Raw genomic sequence first — 21,348 nt, 5'->3', positions numbered from 1 at the left:
CATCAGCCTTGGATGGATCAACAAAATGATCCTAGAATCCTAAAATTTCCAAAAGAACCTACTTAGAATTTTGAAGGTTAAGAGGTGATTTAAGCAGATTTTTCAAGATGGGAAACAGGAAGGATAGATTGGAAGAAACTCACTGGGAAGCCATGGGCTAGAGAACAATCTAAAAATCAGTGCCAGACCTTTCAAGACGTTAGCACGTGCAAAGGTTGATAGAGGTTTGCCACTTTATTCTGCAAATATCGATGGAGGCTAGATTAATAGTTAATTTTAAAACTATGATTCACAACCTTTTGGGATCCAGAGGTGTTAAAAGATAGGGGCAGAGAAGATAGATGTGAGAAATAAAATCAGAAATTGCTGCAAAGACTTAGCAGGTCTGGCATCATCTGTGGAGAAAGAGCAGAGTTAGCTTCGGGCAGAAAGATTAAAAATGAAACATTAACTCTGATTTTGTTTCTGATTTCCAGCATCTGCAGTTCTTTGAGGTTTTTTTTGTTTAAGGTAGATGTGAGGTTAGGTTACAGATGACAAAGGAGATCAGAAATGAGGATGAGAGAGAGGGAGAGATTGAATGCGAGAATGAGGGTTGGTAGAGGGTTTTGGGGGAGGTAGAGACAGGAGTAGAGTGGAGAGTGGAGCAGAAGTAGACCATTGAGTCTGTTACACCATACAATGTGACCATGGCTGATCTGATAATCCTCAATTCCACTTTCTTGCCTTTTCCCCGTAACCCTTGATTTCCTGACTGATGAAAAATCTTGTCTGTCTCAGCTTCAACAGCCCTCTGCAGTGAAGAATTCCACAAATTCGCTACTTCTGTGTGGACTAATTAATCCTTATTTCTGTCTTATTGTGTGACCCCTTATTTTGAGGTTATGCTCTCTGGTCCTGGACTCTCTCACAAGGGCAAACAACAAAGAAGAAAACAGAAGTACAGCACAAGAACAGGCCTTTTGGCCCTCCAAGCCTGTGCCGATCATCATGCCCTTATTCGGTCCGTATCCCTCTATTCCCTTCCTATTCATGTAACCATCCAGATGCCTCTTAAATGTCGTCAATGTGCCTGCTTCCACCACCTCTTCTGGTAATGCGTTCCAGGCTCCAACCACTCCCTGCGTAAAATAACTTCCCTCATACATCTCCCTTAAACTCCCACCCCCCCCACTACCCCCCACCTTGAACCTGTGCCCCTTGTAATTGAAACTTCAATCCTGGGGAAAAGACCTCTGACCTCCAAACTTACTAATCAGACCACCCACATTTTCCTCGAGATCATTTATATATACTACGAACAGCAGAGAACCTAAGAGTGATTCCTGTGGAACACCACTAATTACCAGTCTCCATTCTGAAAAACACCTTTCCACTGCTACCTTCTGTCTTCCATGACCAAGCCAGTTTTGTATCCAACTAGCCAGTCCACTCTGAATCCCATGTTACTTTAGTTTTTGTACCATTCTGCCATGCGGGACTTTATCAAATGCCTTACTAAAATCCATATAAACTGTATTCACAGCCCTTCCCTCATCAATTATCTTTGTCACCTCTTCAAAACATTCAATCAGGTGAGTGAGACATGACCCTCCCTGTACAAAATCATGCTACCTGTCACAAACTAGTCCACTTTCTTCCAAATTTGCTTATATCTTGTTCCTCAGTATCTTCTCCAAGAGCTTCCTGTCCATAGATGTCAGAATCAGTAGCCTATAATTTCATGGATTATACCTGTTTCCTTTCTTAAACAAGGGAACAACATTGGCTGATCTTCAAAGAACAAAAAATAAACAAGATTACAGCACAGGAACAGGCCCTTCGGCCTTCCAAGCTTGCGCTGATCCAGATCCTTTATCTAAACCTGTCACCTTTTTTCTGAGAGTCTGTATTCCTATGCTCCCTGCCCATTCATGTATCTGTCTAGATACATCTAAAATGACACTATTGTGACTGCCTTGACCATCTCTGCTGGCAACGCATTCCAGACACCTACCATCCTCTGCGTAAAGAACTTTACATGCATATCTCCCCTAAAGTTATCCCTCTGATTTTGAACTCGTGACCCCTAGTAATTGAGTCGCCCACTCTGGGGGGAAAAAAGCTTCTTGCTATCCACCTTGTCTCTACCTCTCATGATTTCTGACCTCAATCAGGTCCCCCCTCAACCTCCGTCTTTCTAATGAAAATAATCCGCATTTACTCAATCTTTCTTCATAGCTGGTGCCCGCTATAACAGGCAACGTCCTGATGAACCTCCTTTGCACCCTCTCCAAAGCATCCACAACCTTTTGGAAATGTGGTGACCAAACTGTACACAGTATTCCAAATGTGGCTGAACCAAAGTTCTATATAACTGTAACATGACCTGCTAACTCTTGTACTCAATATTCCCTTCTGATGAAGGACAGGATACTGTATGCCTTCTTGACTACTCTATTGACCTGCATTGCCACCTTCAGGGAACAATGGATCTGAACACCCAGATCTGTATGTATATCCATTTTCCCCAGGGCTTACCATACAGTTTGTTCTTGAATTGGATCTTCCAACATGTATCACCTCACACTTGCCCAGATTCAACTCCATCTGCCATTTCACTGCCCAATTCTCCAGTCTTATCTGTATTCTGCTGCATTCTCTGACAGTACCTTTCACTATCTTCTACTCCACCAATCTCAGTGTCATCTGCAAGCGTGCTAATCAGACCACTGACACCTTCCTCCAGATCATTTGTGTAAATCACAAACAACAGTGGTCCCAGCACAGATCCCTGTGGAACACCACTGGTCGAAATCTCCATTTTGAGAAACTCCCTTCCATTACCACTCTGTCTCCTGCTGCCCAGCCAGTTCTCTATCTATCTGGCTAGTACACCATGGAACCCATTTGACTTCACTTTCTCCATCAGTCTACCATGGGGAACCTTATCAAACACCTTACTGAAGTCCATGTACGTGACATCTACAGCCCTTCCCTCATCAATCAACTTTGTCACTTCCTCAAAGAATTCTATTAAGTTGGTAAGACATGACCTTCCCTGCACAAAATCATGCTGCCTATTACTGATAAGCCCATTTTCTTCCAAATGTGGATAGATCCTAATCCTCAGTATCTTCTCCAGCAACTTCCCCATGCTGACTCACCGGTTTATAATTGCATGGATTATCCCTGCTACCCATCTTAAACAAGAGGACTACATTAACAATTCTCCAGTCCCCTGTGTTCAAGGATGCTGCAAAGATATCTGTTAAGGCCCCAGCTATTTCCTCTCTCGCTTCCCTCTGTAACCTGGGATAGATCCCATCTGGACCTGGGGACTTGTCCACCTTAATGCCTTTTAGAATACCTAACACTTCTTCCCTCCTTATGCCGACTTAACCTAGAGTAATCAAGCATCTATCTTAACCTCGACATCCGTCATGTCCCTCTCCTCAGTGAATACCGATGCAAAGTACTCATTAAGAATCTCACCCATTTTCTCTGACTCCATGCATAATTTTCCTTCTTTGTCCTTGAGTGGGCCAACCCTTTCTCTAATTACCCTCTTTCTCCATATATGCGAATAGAAGGCCTAGGAATTTTGCTCAACCCTGTTTGCTAAAGATATTTCATGATCCCCTTTTAGCCCTCTTAATTCTTTGTTTCAGATTTAGTCCTAGTTTCAAGGTATACTTTCAAAGCTCTGTCTATTTTCAGTCGCCTAGACTTTATGTATGCTTAATTTTTCTCATAGCTAGTCTCACAATTTCACCTGTCATCCATGTTTCCCTAATCTAGCTATTCCTATTCCTCATTTTCACAGGGACATGTCTGTCCTCCACTGTAATCAACCTTTCTTTAAAAGCCTCCCACATATCATAGAACATAGAACATAGAAGAATACAGCGCAGTACAGGCCCTTTGGCCCTCGATGTTGCGCCGATCCAAGCCCACCTAACCTATACTAACCCACTATCCTCCATATACCTATCCAATGCCCGCTTAAATGCCCATAAAGAGGGAGAGTCCACCACTGCTACTGGCAGGGCATTCCATGAACTTACGACTCGCTGAGTGAAGAACCTACCCCGAACTTCAGTCCTATATCTACCCCCCCTTAATTTAAAGCTATGCCCCCTTGTAATACCCGACTCCATATGCGGGAAAAGGTTCACACTGTCAACCCTATCTAACCCCCTAATCATCTTGTACACCTCAATCAAGTCACCCCTAAACCTTCTTTTCTCTAATGAAAACAGCCCCAAGTGTCTCAGTCTTTCCTCATATGATCTTCCTTCCATACCAGGCAACATCCTGGTAAACCTCCTCTGCACCTGTTCCAGTGCCTCCACATCCTTCCTATAGTATGGCGACCAAAACTGCACACAATATTCCAGATGTTGCCGCACCAGAGTCTTATACAACTGCATCATGACCTCAGGACTCCGGAACTCAATTCCTCTACCAATAAAAGCCAGTACGCCATATGCCTTCCTCACCGCACTATTTACCTGGGTGGCAACTTTCAGAGATCTGTGTACATGGACACCAAGATCCCTCTGCTCATCCACACTACCAAGTATCCGACCATTAGCCCAGTACCCCATCTTTTTGTTATTCTTCCCAAAGTGAATCACCTCACACTTAGCTACATTGAATTCCATTTGCCACCTTTCTGCCCAGCTCTGCAGCTTCTCTATATCCTGCTGTAACCTGCCACATCCTTCCTCACTGTCAACAACTCCTCCGACTTTCGTATCATCCGCAAACTTGCTCACCCAACCTTCTAACCCCTCTTCCAGGTCATTTATAAAAATGACAAACAGCAATGGTCCCAAAACAGATACTTGCGGAACACCGCTAGTGACGGCACTCCATGAAGAAACTTTGCCATCAACTACTACCCTCTGTCTTCTTCCATCCAGCCAATTCCTAATCCAAACCTCCAACTCACCCTCAATGCCATATCTCCGTATTTTCTGCAGTAGCCTACCATGGGGAACCTTATCAAACGCCTTACTAAAATCCATATATACCACATCTACCGCTTTCCCCTCATCAACCTCCTTCGTCACCTTTTCAAAGAATTCAATAAGGTTTGTGAGGCACGACCTGCCCTTCACAAAACCATGCTGACTATCCTTGATCACATTATTCCTATCCAGATGTGCATAAATCCTATCCCTTACAATTCTCTCTAAGACTTTGCCCACAACAGAAGTGAGACTCACCGGCCTATAGTTACTAGGGTTATCCCTACTCCCCTTTTTGAACAAGGGAACCACATTTGCTATCCTCCAGTCTTCTGGCACTACTCCTGTAGACAACGAGGACATAAAAATCAAGGCCAATGGCTCTGCAATCTCCTCCCTTGCTTCCCAGAGAATCCTAGGATAAATGCCATCAGGCCCAGGGGACTTATCTATTTTCACCTTTTCCAGGATTTCCAACACCTCTTCTCTACATACCTCAAAGCCATCCATTCTACTTATTTGTGACTCAGTATTCACATCGACGACAATGCCCTGTTCCTGAGTAAATACTGAAGAAAAGTATTCATTCAGTGTCTCCCCAATCTCTTCCGCCTCCACACGCAACTTCCCACTGCTATCCTTGACTGGACCTATTCCTACCCTAGTCATTCTTTTATTCCTAACATACCTATAGAAAGCCTTAGGGTTTTCCCTAATCCTACCGACTAAGGACCTTTCATGTCCCCTCCTTGCTGCTCTTAGCTCTCTCTTCAGGTCCTTCCTGGCTACCCTATAACTCTCAATCGCCCCAATTGAACCTTCACGTCTCATCTTGAGATAGGCCGCCCTCTTCCATTTAACAAGGGATTCCAATTCCTTATTAAATCACGGCTCCCTCACACGACCCTTTCCTCCCTGCCTGACAGGTACATAATTATCAAGGACACTCAATAGTTGCTCCTTGAACAAGCTCCACATATCATTTACACTCTTGCCTTGGAGTCTACTTTTCCAAGCCACACATCCTAAGTCATGCCTCACCGCATCATAATTTCCCTGACCCCAGCTATAACTCTTGCCCTGTAGTACACACTTATCCCTCTCCATCACGAGAGTAAAAATCACCGAATTATGGTCACTATCCCCAAAGTGCTCACCTACCTCTAATTCTAACACCTGGCCTGGTTCGTTACCCAGAACCAAATCCAGTATGGCCTCACCTCTTGTTGGCCTGTCTACATATTGTGTCAGGAAACTCTCCTGCACACATTGAACAAACACTGACCCATCTAACGAACTTGAGCTATAGCTTTCCCAATCAATATCAGGAAAGTTAAAGTCCCCCATAACAACCACCCTATTACTGTCACTCATCTCCTGAATCACCTTCCCTATCCTTTCTTCAATGATTCTAGGACTATTAGGAGGCCTGTAAAAGACTCCTAACAGGGTGACCTCACCTTTCCTATTCCTAACCTCAGCCCAAACTACCTCAGATGGCAAGTCCTCATCCATCGTCCTTTCCACCACTGTAATACTATCTTTGACAAGCAATGCCACACCTCCCCCTCTTTTACCCCCACCTCTGACCCTACTAAAACATTTAAATCCTGGAACCTGCAACAGCCAATCCTGTCCCTGTTCTAGCCATGTCTCCGTAATAGCCACAACATCGAAGTCCCAGGTACCAACCCACGCTGCAAGTTCACCTACCTTATTTCGTATACTTCTTGCATTGAAGTATACACACTTCAAGCCACTTTCCTGTTTACAGACACCCTCCTTGGAAATTGATGCCATGTTCGTAACCTCCCCACTCCAGGCCCTGCACCCTGAAGCTACAATCTGGGTTCCCATGCCCCTGCAGAGTTAGTTTAAACCCCCCCCCAAGAGCACTAGCAAACCTCCCCCCAAGGATACTGGTGCCCCTCAGGTTCAGGTGTAGACCATCCTGTTTATAGAGGTCCCACCGTCCCCAGAAAGAACCCCAGTTATCCAAAAACCGGAATCCCTCCCTCCTGCACCATCCCTGTAGCCACGCATTTAAGTGTTCTCTTTCCCTATTCCTCGAATCTCTATCACGTGGCACGGGTAACAAACCAGAGACAACAACTCTGTTCGTTCTAACTCTGAGCTTCCAACCTAGCTCCCTGGAAGCCTGTCTAACGTCCTCGGCACTCCTCCTATCTATGTCGTTGGTGCCAATATGGACCACGACTTCGGGCTGCTCCCCCTCCCCCTCCAGGACCCGGAAAACACGATCAGAGACATCACGTACCCTTGCACCTGGGAGGCAACATACCAAACGTGAGTCTCTCTCGTTCCCACAAAACCGCCTATCTGTGCCCCTAACTATCGAGTCCCCAATTACTACTGCTCTGTGGATTTCCCTTCAAACAGCTGCTTCCAATCCCAGCTCCTGCCAAATTTTGCTGTAGTTGGCCTTCCCCCAATTTAGCAATCTTCCTTTAGGACCACTCTCATCTTTGCCCATGAGTTTTCTAAAACTTAGGAAATTGGGATCACTATTCCAAAAGTAATCCTTTACTGAAACTTCAACCTTCTGGCCAGGCTCATTCCCCAACACCAGGTCCAGTATGGCCCCTTCCTGATTTGGACTATTTACATACTGCTCTAGAAAACTCTCCTGGATGCTCCTTACAAATTCTGCTCCATCTAGACCTCTAACACTTAGTGAAACCCAGTCAATGTTGGGAAAATTAAAATCGCCTATCCCCACCATCCTGTCACTCCTGCATCTTTCCATAATCTGTTTACATATTTGTACCTCTATGTCACGCTCGCTGTTGGGAGGTGTCTAGTACATCCCCAAGATTGTTACTGCACCCTTCCTATTTCTGAGCTCTGTCCATATTGTCTCACTGCTCAAGTCCTTCATAGTGCCCTCCTTCAGCACAGCTGTGATATCCTCTCCGACCAGTAATGCAACTCCTCCACCCCTTTTACCTCCCTCGTTATCCCGCCTGAAGCATCAATATCCTGGGATATTTAGTTGACAATCATACCCTTCCCTCAACCACGTCTCAATAACAGCAATAACATCATACTCCCAGGTACTAATCTGACCCCTAAGTTCATCTGCTATACTTACTGCACTTGCATTAAAACAAATGCACCTCAGACCACCAATCCCTTTGTGTGCATCATCTGCTCCCTGCTTACTCTTCCCCTTAGTCATGCTGACTTCATTATCTAGTTCCTTACAGGCTTTAATTACTGCCTCCTTCCTGTCCACTCACCTTCTCATTTAGTCCCCAAACCCCTGCCACATTAGTTTAAACCCTCCCCAACAACGTTAGCAAAAGCACCCCCAAGGATATTAGTTCCAGTCCAGCCCAGGTGTAGACCGTCCAATTTGTAGTCGTCCCATCTCCTCCAGAACTGGTCCCCATGTCCCAAAAATCTGAACCCCTCCCTCCTGCACCATCTCTCAATCAATGCATTCATCCTGCCGATTCTTTCACTTCTACTCTGACTCACACATGGAATCCTGAGAATACTACCTCTGGAACCTTGCTTGTGGTCAAAGAGGAGGTGACAATATCTGCTAATGCCCCAGGTATTTCTTTCCTTGTCCCCTGCAGTAACCTGGATAGATCCTACCTAACCCTGGGGATTTATCCACCATCATGCGATTTTGGGTATCCAAAACCACTTCCTTCAATATATTGACATTCTCTAGAGCGTTCACACTCTGATCTCTGACCTCAACATCAGTCATGACCTTCTCCTTGGTGAATACTGATGCAAAGTACTCCCACTTCCTGTTGCTTCAAGCATAACTTCCCTCCTTTGTCCTTGAGTGGGCCTACACTTGCCCTTGCTATCCTCTTTCTTCTAGTATATGCATGAAACGCCTTAAAATTCTCCTTCACCCTGTTTGCTGAAGACATTTTATGCCCCCGTTTAGCCTTCCTAATTCTATGTTTAAGTTCCTTCCTAATTTCTCTATACTGCTCTTGCGCTTTGTCAGTTTGTAGCTGCCTAGACCTATCATATATTGCCTGTTTCCTTCATGAGGGAAAACATTTTTAATCAGCAAGTGGTAGTCTCCTGCAACCCACTGCCTGTGAGAGGAGTGAATGTTCAGATGGTCAGTGATTGGTGAAAGAAATTGAATGGGTACTGAGAGGAGATAAATTTGCAGGGTTTTCGAGCAGGGGAGTGAGACTGAGTGCATCTTACATCCAGGGGCTGGCATGGACTCAATGGATTGAATTACTTTCTCTGGAGTAATGACTTTGCAATTATTTGAAGGTGCTACATGTATGCAAGGTGGTGTTGTGTTTCAATTTTGTTTCGTATGTTTATTAGATCATACAAGAGAATGTCATATGAAGAGAGTATCAGAGTTTAAAGTGCTGAGTCAAGGTAGTAATATTTGTATAAACTCACTTTATGACACTCTAGATGCTCCAGTTGAAAATCAGCTCCTGTTTTGCAGTTGTTACTGGAACCTTTTTGTTGTGTGTGTGGCTAGTTACACAGCTGCCCTTAACTCAATTGTTCATTCCTATTCCCAGCATCCTTATCCCACAGAAGATGAGAAAAGGCAAATAGCTGGTCAGACTAACCTTACCCTCCTCCAGGTCAACAACTGGTGAGTCGTTGTTACTGTCAATTTACTGAGCTCCATTGTGTAGACATCCATTAAATCTAAACATCTCTTGATTGTTCATTACAAACTGTGATGACCAGTTAATCAATCTGCATTTGTAACTAATGACACATCCAAGAATAGGTTTAGGGTGAGAGGGGAAAGATATAAAAGAGACCTAAGGGGCAATGTTTTCACACAGGATGGTACGTGTATGGAATGAGCTGCCAGAGGAAGTGGTGGAGGCTGGTACAATTGCAACATTTAAAAGCCATCTGGATGGGTATATGAATAGGAAGGGTTTGGAGGTATATGGGCTAGGTGCTGGCAGCCTAGACTTGGTTGGGATATCTGGTCGGCATGGATAAGTTGGACCGAAGGGTCTGTTTCCGTGCTGTACATCTCTATGACTCTAACAAGAATGTCACATCCAGAATCCACATAGTGGGAGGTACAGGTATGCAGAGTATTTCTTAAATGGTAACAGATTTGAAAGTGGAGATGTACAAAGGAACTTGTCTGTCCTTGTCGATATGTCACAGAAGGCTGACATGCAGGTGCAGCAAAGTATCAGAAAGGCTCCTGTGTTAGCCTTTCTTGAAAGAGGATCATAGTACAGAAGTAGTGAAGTCTTGCTTGTTTTAGACTGCATGCGGAATACTGTGTGTACTTTTGGTCTCCTTATCTCAGGAAAGATATTATTCTCGTGGATTGCAAAATGATGGTTTGTTCACCAGACTTGTTCCTGGGGACTGTCCTTTAAGACAGGTTGAACAAACTGAAACTGAATTCTTGAGAGTTTGGAAGAATGGGAGTAAATTTATTTAGAGTATCTGGTTGGCATGGGTGAGTTGGACCAAAGGGTCTGATTCCATGCTGTACAGCTTTATGCTTCTATGAATTACAGTGATCTCATTGAAATTTGCAAAATACTTAAAAGGTGAGATGGTAGACACCGGTAAGGTGTTTCCCCTGGTTGTTGAGTCAAAAGCCAGGGGATATTATTTAAAAATAAAGGGAATGACAGTTTTATCTGAGAAGAGGAGAAATTTGTTGAATCAGAGAGTTGAGAGCCTTTGGAATTCTCTACACCCAGAAAGCCATGGAAGCTCAGTCTTTGAGTACTGTATATTTAAGGTAGAGATTGAAATATTTTTGATGACCGGTGGTATGCAGGGTTTGGAGTTTGGTAGGTAAAGGCATTTTAAGTGATTGCTCAGCAATAATCATTGTGAAAGGTGGGGGAGGCTTGACGGGCTACTCCGGTTTCTGTATCAGAGTAGGTATTATTAGACTAGAACATGCTAGGGAGGTGACAATATTACATCTGTAATGTTATGCTGAGTTGCTGTATATTTGATCTTAGGTTTATCAATGCTCGCCGGCGGATTTTACAGCCCATGCTCGATGCTAGTAATCCAGACACTCCACCCAAGGCCAAGAAGATCAAGACCCAAAGTCGCCCAGTGCAGCGATTCTGGCCAGATTCAATTGCTGCAGGGGTAGCTCAGCAACATGTAACCAGTATTACAGTGTCAGACAGTAAGTCAATAACACTTGATCGAGCTGGACAATTTGTAGTTTCTTTTATTCATTCATGGCATAGCTGGCTGAGCTAGCATTTATTGCCTATCTCGAATTGCACTTAGGAAAGTACTGGTGAGCAGCATTCTTGAATTGCTGCAGTATGTGTGGTATAGGTGCATTCACAATGATGTTAGGAGAAATGTGCAGGATTTTGACCCACTGACAGTGAAAAAACACTGATAAATTTCTAAGTCAGGATGGTAAGTGGCTTGGACAGGCCACTTCCTTGTAAGCAATGGTGTTCCCATGTATCTGCTTAGTAAGTGCTGTTTGGAGGATCCTAGGTGAATTTCTGTTATGCATCTTGTAGATTATACACTAAGTGTCAGTGGTGGAGAGAGTGAATATTAAAGTTGTTAGGTGTGGAATCAATCAAGCATTCTGCTTTGTCCTAGATGTGCAGGTCAGGTGAATTGGCCATGCTAAATTGCCCGTAGTGATAGGTAAGGGGTAAATGTAGGGGTCTGGGTGGGTTGCGCTTCGGCGGGTAGGTGTGGACTTGTTGGGCCGAAGGGCCTGTTTCCACACTGTAATGTAATCTGTAATCCAGTCTTGGATTAACAAATAGAAAATAACATTTGTGCCACACAAGTGCAAGGCAATGACCATTTCCCACAAGAGAGAATCTGAACATCTCCCCTCAACATTGGATGGCATTACCATCACTGAATCCCCACTAACAAAATGCTGGTGCGTTACCATTGGCCAGAGACTAAACTACTCCACTATACAAACACTGTAGCTACAAGAGCAGGTCAGAGTATCGCCAGCTTTATTAATCAGGGCATAGAGTACAAAAGCAAGGAGGTTATGTTAAATTGTATAAGGCACTTGTTAAACCTCATCTGGAGTAGTTCTGTACTAGTTATAGGATATGAATACATCAGAAAGAGTGCAGAAGAAGTTTACAAGAATAGTTCCAGGGATGAAGAACATAGTTATGAGGATAGATTGAAGAATTTGGGATTGTTCTTCTTGGAGAGGAGGAGATTGAGGGGAGATTTGAGAGAGATGTTCAAAATCATGAGCAGCTGGATATGATAGAGAGGGAGAAGCTATTTCTGTTCGTAAAAGGAACGAGAATGACAGCACAGATTCAAAGTGATCTTCAGAAGAAATGGGGGTAAGTAAGTAGTTATGGTCTGGAATGGTTGGAAATGTGGTGGAGGCAGATTCAATTAAGACATTGAAAAGGGCATTGGATGATTATTTGGATAGAAATAGTAAGAAAAGGTATGGAGAAAAAGGAGACTAGCACAAGGTTGCTCATTTGAAGAGTTGGTGCAGGTGCAATGGGCTCCTTCTCCATCATAACTCTTCAGTGATTCTACAAATGCTGTTGTAATTAACTCAACTCCTGATTCTGCAAAGCCTGTTCACCATCTCCAAAGCAGAAAATGTGATGGAACACTCTCTAACTTGCCTGGGTGAGTGCATCTCCAACAACACAGGCCCTTCGGCCCAACCAGTCCACACCAACCCACCATAGCGCAACCCACCCATACCCCTACATTTACCCCTTACCTAACACCACGGGCAATTTAGCATGGCCAATTTACCTGACCTGCACATCTTGGACTGTGGGAGGAAACCGGAGCACCCAGAGGAAATCCACACAGACACGGGGAGAACGTGCAAACTCCACACAGTCATTCGCCTGAATCGGGAATTGAACCCGGGTCTCCGGCGCTGTGAGGCAGCAGTGCTAACCACTGTGCCACCGTGCCACCATATTGTCCAGGTCTTGCTAAATATGAACATGGACTGCTTCAACATCTAAAGGGTCTCAAATGGTGCTGAACATTGTGCAATCGTCAGTGAATATCTCCACTTCTGACCCTATGATAGAGGAAAAGTCATTTCTGAAACAGATGAAGATGGTTGGGCTTAGGATGCTACCCTGAGGAATTCCTGCAGAGATGTCCTGGAGCTGAAATGACTGACCTCCAGCAACCACAATCATCATCTTTTGTACCAGCTATGACTCCAGCCAATGGAGAGGTTTTTTTCCCTGATTCCCATTCACTGCAGTTTTGCTAGGTCTCCTTGATGCTGCTCTCTGCCTTAATGTCAAGGCAATGTACTTTTTAATCTGTTCCATGCAGAGCTATCAGCATCAGCACTCTGACTGTGGCACAAACTTCCAGTTTGGCAAGTTGCTGCTGTGCATGTGCCTTGGAAGCCCGTACAGCCAGTACGGAATGTAGAGGAAATGCTGTTCCAAGGACAGTCACTTTCTACTCTCTGACGTTTGACTCTTTTGTCTATATAGGGACTCAGGCTGTAATGAGGTGTTATGAAGATGTAGAGGTGTGTGGACAAAATTTTCCAAAGATGTGCAGGTTGGGTAAATTGGCCATGCTAAATTACCATAATGTCCAGAATTGCACACGTCTTTGGATTAGTCATGGGGAAATGCAGGATTGGGATTGGGATGCTCTTTGGAGGATCAGTATGGACTCGATGGGCTGAATGGCCTGCTTCCACACTCTAGGGTTTCCATGTTTCTATCTATGATTCTATGTTGTTAAGGTCCATTGCCTTTGCAGTGTCATGCAACTATTTCATATCTTGTGGAGAGAATTAAATTTGCGTGAAGAGTTGCATCTGTGATACTGGCAACCTCAGGAGGAGCCTGAGACAGATCATTCACTTGGTACTTCTAGCTGGAGATTGTGAATAATGTATTGAGTTTCCCAATCATTGAGAATGAGCATGTTAGGGGAGCATCCGCCTCCAATGAGTTATTTAATTGTCCATTATCATTGAAGACCAGATTTGGCTGGGTCAGATCAGATCCATTAGTTCTGGGATCTCTTTGGTTTTTCTACCCCTTTCTTCTTTCACTGTTTAGCATGTGTGTAGTCATGTTGTAGCTTCACCAGCTATTACAAGGGGGCATAGCTTTAAATTAAGGGGGGGTAGGTATAGGACAGATGTTAGGGGTAGGTTCTTTCCTCAGCGAGTCGTGAGTTCATGGAATGCCCTGCCAGTAGCAGTGGTGGACTCTCCCTCATTATGGGCATTTAAGCGGGCATTGGATAGGCATATGGACGATAGTGGGCTAGTGTAGGTTAGGTGGGCTTGGATCGGCGCAACATCGAGGGCCGAAGGGCCTGTACTGCGCTGTATTCTTCTATGTTCTATACCCCATTTTTACATATGTGTCGTGCCCTCCTGCACTCTCCATTGGACAAGTGTTGGTCTATAAAATATTACAAGCAGGTGCAGAAAAGAATTAAGAAAGCTAATGGAATGCTGGCCTTTAAATTGAGAGAACTGGTGTGTAAGGATACAAAAGTTATACAAAACCTTGGTTAGACACAATTTAGAGTACAATGAGCAGATCTTTTTTATTCATTCATGGGATGAGAGCATTGCTGACTAGGCCTGTATTTATTGCCCATCACTAATTGCTCAGAGGGCAGTTAAGAGTCAACCACATTGCTGAGAGTCTGGAGTCACATGTAGGTCAGACCAGGTAAAGATGGTAGTTTCTTCCCTAAAAGACATTAGTGAACGAGATGGGTTTTTCCAACAATCGACATTGGTTTCATGGTCCTCATTAGACTCTTAATGTCAGATATTTATTGAATTCAAACTTCACCATCTGCCATGGCAGGATTTGAATGCGGGTCCCCAGAACGTTACCTAGTCTCTGGATTAAGAGTCCAGTGGTAAGAGATCAGAGTGCTGGAAAAGCACAGCAGGTCAGGCAGCATCCAAGGAGCAGGAAAATCAACGTTTCAGGCAAAAGCCCTTCATTAGGAATGGAGGCAGGGAGCCTCCAGGGTGGAGAGATAAATGAGGGGGGAGAGGGGAGGTGGGGCTGGGGTGAATAGAGCAAAGAGTACACTAGGTGAATGGGGGTGGGGGTGGGGATGGAGGTGATAGGTCAGAGAGGAGGATGGGGGAAGGTAACAAAGAGTACAATAGGTGAATGGGGGTGGGGATGGAGGTGATAGGTCAGAGAGGAAGATGGGGAAGGTAGCAAAGAGTACAATAGGTGAATGGGGGTGGGGATGGAGGTGATAGGTCAAAGGGGAGGGTGGAGTGGAGAGGTGGGAAGGGAGATTGACAGGTAGGATAGGTCATGGGGACAGTGCTGAGCTGGAAGGTTGGAATTGCGGTAAGGTGGGGGGGGAGGGGAAATGAGGAAACTGGTGAATTGCACATTGATGCCCTGGGGTTGAAGTTTTCCGAGGCAGAAGATGAGGCGTTCTTCCTTCAGGTGTCTGGTGGTGAGGGAGCAGCGGTGGAGGAGGCCCAGGACCTGCATGTCCTTGGCAGAGTGGGAGGTGGAGTTGAAATGTTGGGCCACGGGGCAGTGGGGTTGATTGGTGCGGGTGTCCCTGAGAAGTTCCCTGAAGCGCTCTGCGAGGAGGCATCCAGTCTCACCAATGTAGAGGAGACTGCATTGGGAGCAACGGATACAATAAATGACGTTGATGGATGTGGAAGGCTCCTTTGGGGCTTTGGATGGAGGTGAGGGAGGAGGTGTGGGCGTAGGTTTTGCAATTCCTGCGGTGGCAGGGGAGAGTGCCAGGAAGGAAGGGTGGGTTGTTAGGGGGTGTGGACCTGACCAGGTAGTCATGGAGGGAACGGTCTTTGTGGAAGGCAGAAATGGGTGGGGAGGGAAATATATCCCTGGTGGTGGGGTCTTTTTGGAGGTGGCGGAAATGTCAGCAGATGATGTGGCTGATGCGAACCTTGGTCGGGTGGAAAGTAAGGACCAGGGGAGTTCAGTCCTTGTTACGGTTGGAGGGGTGGGGTCTGAGGTGCGGGATGTGGACGAGATGCGTTGGAGGGCATCTTCAACCACGTGGGAAGGGAAATTGCAATCTCTAAAGAAGGAGGCCATCTGGTGTGTTCTGTGGTGGAACTGGTCCTCCTGGGAGCAGGTATGACGGAGATGGAGGAAGTGGGGATACGGGATGGCATTTTTGCAGGAGGTAGGGTGGGAAGAGGAGTAATCCAGGTAGCTGTGGGAGTCGGTGGGTTTGTAAAAAATGTCAATGTCAAGTCGGTTGTCATTAATGGAGATGGAGAGGTCCAGGAAGGGGAGGGAGGTGTCAGAGATGGTCCAGATGAATTTAAGGTCAGGGTGGAATGTGTTGGTGAAGTTGATGAACTGCTCAACCTCCTCACGGGAGCACGAGGTGGCGCCAATGGAGTCATCAATATAGCGAACAAAGAGACAGGCATAGCTGGGACCCAATCGGGTGCCCATGGCTACCTCTTTGGTCTGGAGGAAGTGAGAGGATTCGAAGGAGAAATTGTTAAGGGTGAGGACCAGTTCAGCCAAACCAATGAGAGTGTCAGTGGAAGGGTACTGTTGGGGACGTTGGGAGAGGAAGAAATGGAGGGCTTGGAGGCCCTGGTCATGGCGGATGGAGGTGTAGAGGAATTGGATGTTCATGGTGAAGATGAGGCAATTGGCGCCGGGGAAATGGAAATCTTGGAAGAGGTGCCCAGTCCAGTGATAATACCACACCTTAGGAAAGATATATTTGCCTTGGAGGAAGTGCAACATTGGTTTACAAGAATAATACCTGGATTTCAGGGGTTAAGTTATGAGGAGAGTTTATACAAATTAGACCTGTTTCTCTCAAATTTAGACGGTTAAGGGGTGCTCTGATTAAAGTTTTCAAAATAATAACAGGAAAAGATAGAATAGATAAAGATAAACTTTCCACTAGTTTTAAATTCTAGAACCATGAGACATCATCTGAGAATTAGGACTAGACATTCAGGAGAAATGTTAGGAAGGTACTTGCACACATTAAAGGTGGTAAAGGTTTTGAACTGTGTTCCACAAACTTCAGCTGATGCTAGGTCAGTTGTTGGTTTTAAATCGGAGAGTACTTAACAAACATTTATCTAAAGATTCAGAGATATGGGTTAAAGGCAGGTATTTGGAGATCGGGCACACATTGGCCACGATCTCATTGAATAGCAGAACAGACTCAAGGGGGTGAGTCTGTTCTGGTGCTTTGGTGGAAAGAGCATGGCTATGAGGATACACATTGTGGTTGAAAACATTTCATGCTGAAGCTGTTAATGGCCCACAGTGCCTCTTGGACACTCAGGTTTGAGTTACTAGATCTGTTTGAAATCTGCCCCATTTAGCACTGTGGTAGTCCCACACAAAACGATGAATGCTATTCTCAATGTGAAGACAGCACTTTGTTTTCACAAGGACTGTGTGGTGGTCACATGGACAGATGCACCTGCAGCAGGCATGTTGGTAAGGATGAGTTTTTACCTCTTGTTGATTCCCTTACCACTTACTGCAGACCAAGTCTAGCAGCTTTGTCCTTTTGGACCTGATCAGCTCGATCAGTCGTGATTCCACTGAGTCACTCTTCATAATGAACATTGAAATCCCCCACCCAGAGTACATTCTGGACCTTGCCACCTACAGTGCTTTCTCCAAGTCATGTTCAATGTGGAGGAGTATTGATTCAACAGCAAAGGCAAATTTGTAGGTGATAATCCCTACATGGTATCCTTGCCCAAGTATGACCTGATACCATTTGACATCATGAGTCAATGTTGAGGACCCCAGGCAACTCCCTCCTAGTTGTATACCTCTGTGTCAACTATCTGTGCTGGTCTGTTCTGATGGTGGGACAGGAGATGCCTCGGGATGAGACATTGGCTGGATGTGATTCTGTGAGAATGACTATGTTAGGCTGTTGTTTGACTATTCTGTGACAGCTCTCCCAATTTTGGTACAAATCAAAGCAAAATACTGCGGATACTGGAAACCCAAAATCAACACAGAGAATGCTGGTGAGACCCAGCAGGTGTCAGCATCTGTGGGAAGAGGAGTCAGACCAGAATCTCTCCATAGATGCTGCCAGACCTGTTGAGCTTTTCTAGCATTCTCTGTATTTGGCATAAGTTGCTGTGTTAGTCAGAATCAACTGCCTCTGTCATTTCTGTTGGGTAGTCCAAATTTATTCTTATTCATCTTTTCTGTAGCAATTTATTGCAGCTGAGTCTCTTACAATTTCAAAGGGTAGTTAAGAGTTAACCACATTGCTGTAGTCTGAGTCATATGGAGGTCAGACGAGGTAAGGATGGCAGATTTCCTTTCCTAAAGGACATTAGTGAACCAGATGGATTCACTAATCTGATAGTTTCATGATCATCATTCCTGGAAAAACTGTGTTTTTGTTCCATATTTATTAATTTCATCGCTTTTAACTTGCTCTAGCCATACTTGTGAAGTTTGATTTTATGTCTCCAGACCATCAGTGTGGACGTCTGGAATATTCATGCAGTGACATTACAGTAGGCTATTGTTCCCTTATTTACTCACAGCATGAGGTCTTTAATTGCTCCTCCTGCCACAAACACTCCATACTTTGAGACTCATTGTCTATCTGATTGATGTGTGGATTAAATGCCCCTTGGTCCCTCTGCAGGTGCGATGGTCTCAATATCAAGTCCAGTGAATGTGAATGTGGACAGTCTGCAGTCTTTGTCGTCTGATGGAGCAACACTGGCTGTACAGCAGGTCATGATGGCCGGACAGAGTGGAGAGGATTCTGGCAACAGTGTCGAGGAAGATGACAGTGATCTGTCTGCAACAAACATTAGTGGCCTGGCCTTAGACAACAGCGACTCACTGCAGTAGGCCCAACACACAGAGAAGCCATGGAAGGACTGGCCATGTATTTTTATTCTTTGCACTCAGTGCATTTTATTTCTGACGTATTTTATATATAGGTAGGAGAGCGCACTTTTCTATCTCACCTTGTATTGAATGAATGGGGCTCTAAATACTCTCACATTGAACTAGCTATTTTAATGTGGACAGACAGTAAACTTATTTCACCGAATCGATGTGCAGACTGAATCAGAAGTGTTTCAACTTCATGTGTGGTTGGTCTGTTTTATCCATTTAGAAATAACTGGCCATAATTTTAAAGGTGATTTGAAGAAACTCTTTACCTAGTTCTCCAACTGACAAAAGAATTATTGGATCAAATCCTGCTTTTTTTTTATTTTAGTTGATGAATTTTATCGTCAACAGCGTTTTGCAGTGAACACCAAGTTTAGTTTGATTAAACTATGGGTTTCGGATTGGACTGAACCAAACTTCAGGTAGGCACAAAAAAAACATCTTGGGTCAGGGTTAATATTTTGACAGTTGCCACTGACAGTGCCAGCTGGAGAGGAATTCTGGTCAGAGTCTGGTGCTAAGTAGCTGTAAACTGCGTTCACATTGTACAATAATGATAAGCTATGTTATTAATGCATTTTCTCTCCGTTTCCTGGGTTAGTATAGGAGCACAATGAGCAATCTTTGACTGTCAGACTGTTGTCCCCAATTTTGTGCAACTCCAAATGAAGCAAAAGCTCACAATGTCTACATTTCCTTTTGCCTCAACACTTTGCTGACTGCCAAGACTGAAAAAACTGGAGCTCCACAATCACAATCACTAATGAAGGGAAGTGGGGAGGAGTGGGGAAGCAAATCATCTCCATATTCATGGGGGACATATGCTAACTGGTCTGTTTTGGTTATTCTACAGTGAGGGTACTGTATATGAAGCAGGTATGTAACACACCTAAATTGTTTGAGAAGAAGCACAGTGCATATAGAAGGAATATCTCATATATATCATTCAGAATCCCATCTGTGGCACATGTCCTGTACATCATTGACAGCAAGGCCAGTGTGAAGGCCAGCATCATAGGACATGTTTGATCTATTCTGCTTCTTCCAGTTTTATATTTTTATTTGACCAGCTCTGTAATCCTGAAATTTTGTCTTTCATTAACAAAAATAATAATGTAAACTTTGTATACTTTAAATATCCTGTCGATAATTACTGTGCCATTGTAGTGAAATTGAACAGTAATGATCTCCTTTCTACAGTCCTCCCCGTTTATGTCGACCCTGCATAAATCGATATCTTTCTTAATTTGACCACTAAATAAAGTTCCACTCCATTCTTCTATTTGCCTATTCTATTTTACCATTTTATCTTGATATTGACATAAAGGGTTACCCTGATAAGTTGACCATCAGTCTTTGTTCTGCCCTTATGTCACCAATTGAAAAAGCTCCATAAATCTCAGCATCTTTTTTTCAACTTTTCTCACATGTGGCAGAACAAAGACTTATCAGGGTAACCCTTTATGTCAATATCAAGATAAAATGGTAAAATAGAATAGGCAAATAGAAGAATGGAGTGGAACTTTATTTTGTCGTCAAATTAAGAAAGATATCGACCTATGCAGGGTCGACATAAAACGGGGAGGACTGTAGAAACGAGATGATTATTGTCCAATTTCACTACAATGGCACAGCAGACGTTTTGCAGAGTTGAGCCAAATCACAATCTGGAGCCATTTGCAAATGGCAGCAGGTATCCAGCCCACATTTTCAACAGATTTTATCACTCTGCTGGCAGAGGGCAGGGTGTGAATCCCAAATTCACCAGGGCCTTTTTAAACTTAGGACATTGGTTATGTCAACAAAATCTCTATAGGCCCAGAGATATTGATATAAACAAATAGGACCCATATTTGCTGTTGTTCTCTGCTTTCCACCATGAATACTTTGCCTCACTCCATAGGCGTTTGCCTCTCCATTGTCCGGGTGAACCTTGATAGATGAATTTCAGTAGCCTGTCGTCTGCTCAAGACTGACCCCAGCCCAGGACACTTAGGCACCAGATCATTTCTGTCCTGTCAAAGTCAGCTGACAGTATAGTTTGGAATTGAAGATGTGAAGCCCTTGGTTCAGCACCAACAGTACATTCACCCACTCAGCTCGAAGGGGCACATTTAATTTTTATTTGATTTGTTTATGAAACCGAAAAAGAAGTATTATACAAGTTTTAAAATATTTTCTTGATATGATACTGTAAGCTAACGACTGTTTTCATAAGGGGTATATGTGTGAGAGAGGCAGATAGAGAGAGTGTGAGGGAGAGAGATTAAATTTGCGTTCACTGTGACAAGCCAGGTGAGTGAGTGTACATTCACTGTGACAGGCCAGGTGAGTGTGCGTTTGCTGCTCTGTAATGTGTTAAACAATGGGCTGCCACCAGGACACACATCCCTTTACTGATACATCACATCACATTTACATCGATATCACCACTTACCAACCTCCAGCATAATACCACAAAGCAGCTGCCAGATAAAATTGAGAAGCTCAATAAC

General features: G+C 44.3%; 1 protein-coding gene across 4 annotated transcripts in view; it reads left to right on the top strand.

Moving 5' to 3' along the window:
- LOC122555444 (homeobox protein PKNOX1) overlaps nt 1-20,099 on the top strand; it is a 114,887-nt gene extending 94,788 nt beyond the window's left edge. For all 4 annotated transcript variants that reach the window (XM_043701451.2, XM_043701450.2, XM_043701452.2 and 1 more), the window contains 3 exons: nt 9,500-9,576; nt 10,940-11,115; nt 18,594-20,099. In XM_043701451.2, coding sequence (XP_043557386.1) covers nt 9,500-9,576; nt 10,940-11,115; nt 18,594-18,805 — 465 coding nt within the window. In that variant the 3' untranslated portion in view covers nt 18,806-20,099. The remainder of the gene's footprint in view (nt 1-9,499; nt 9,577-10,939; nt 11,116-18,593) is intronic.
- The last annotated feature ends 1,249 nt before the right edge of the window (nt 20,100-21,348 follow it).

This window comes from Chiloscyllium plagiosum, unplaced genomic scaffold (assembly GCF_037043375.1).
Source record: "Chiloscyllium plagiosum isolate Xiang-an unplaced genomic scaffold, Cpla_swu_hap1 HiC_scaffold_12, whole genome shotgun sequence".
In the NCBI taxonomy this organism is placed as follows: Eukaryota; Metazoa; Chordata; class Chondrichthyes; order Orectolobiformes; family Hemiscylliidae; genus Chiloscyllium; species Chiloscyllium plagiosum.
Note: the sequence above shows the minus strand (reverse complement) of the source record. Positions and strands in the feature narration are given on the sequence as shown.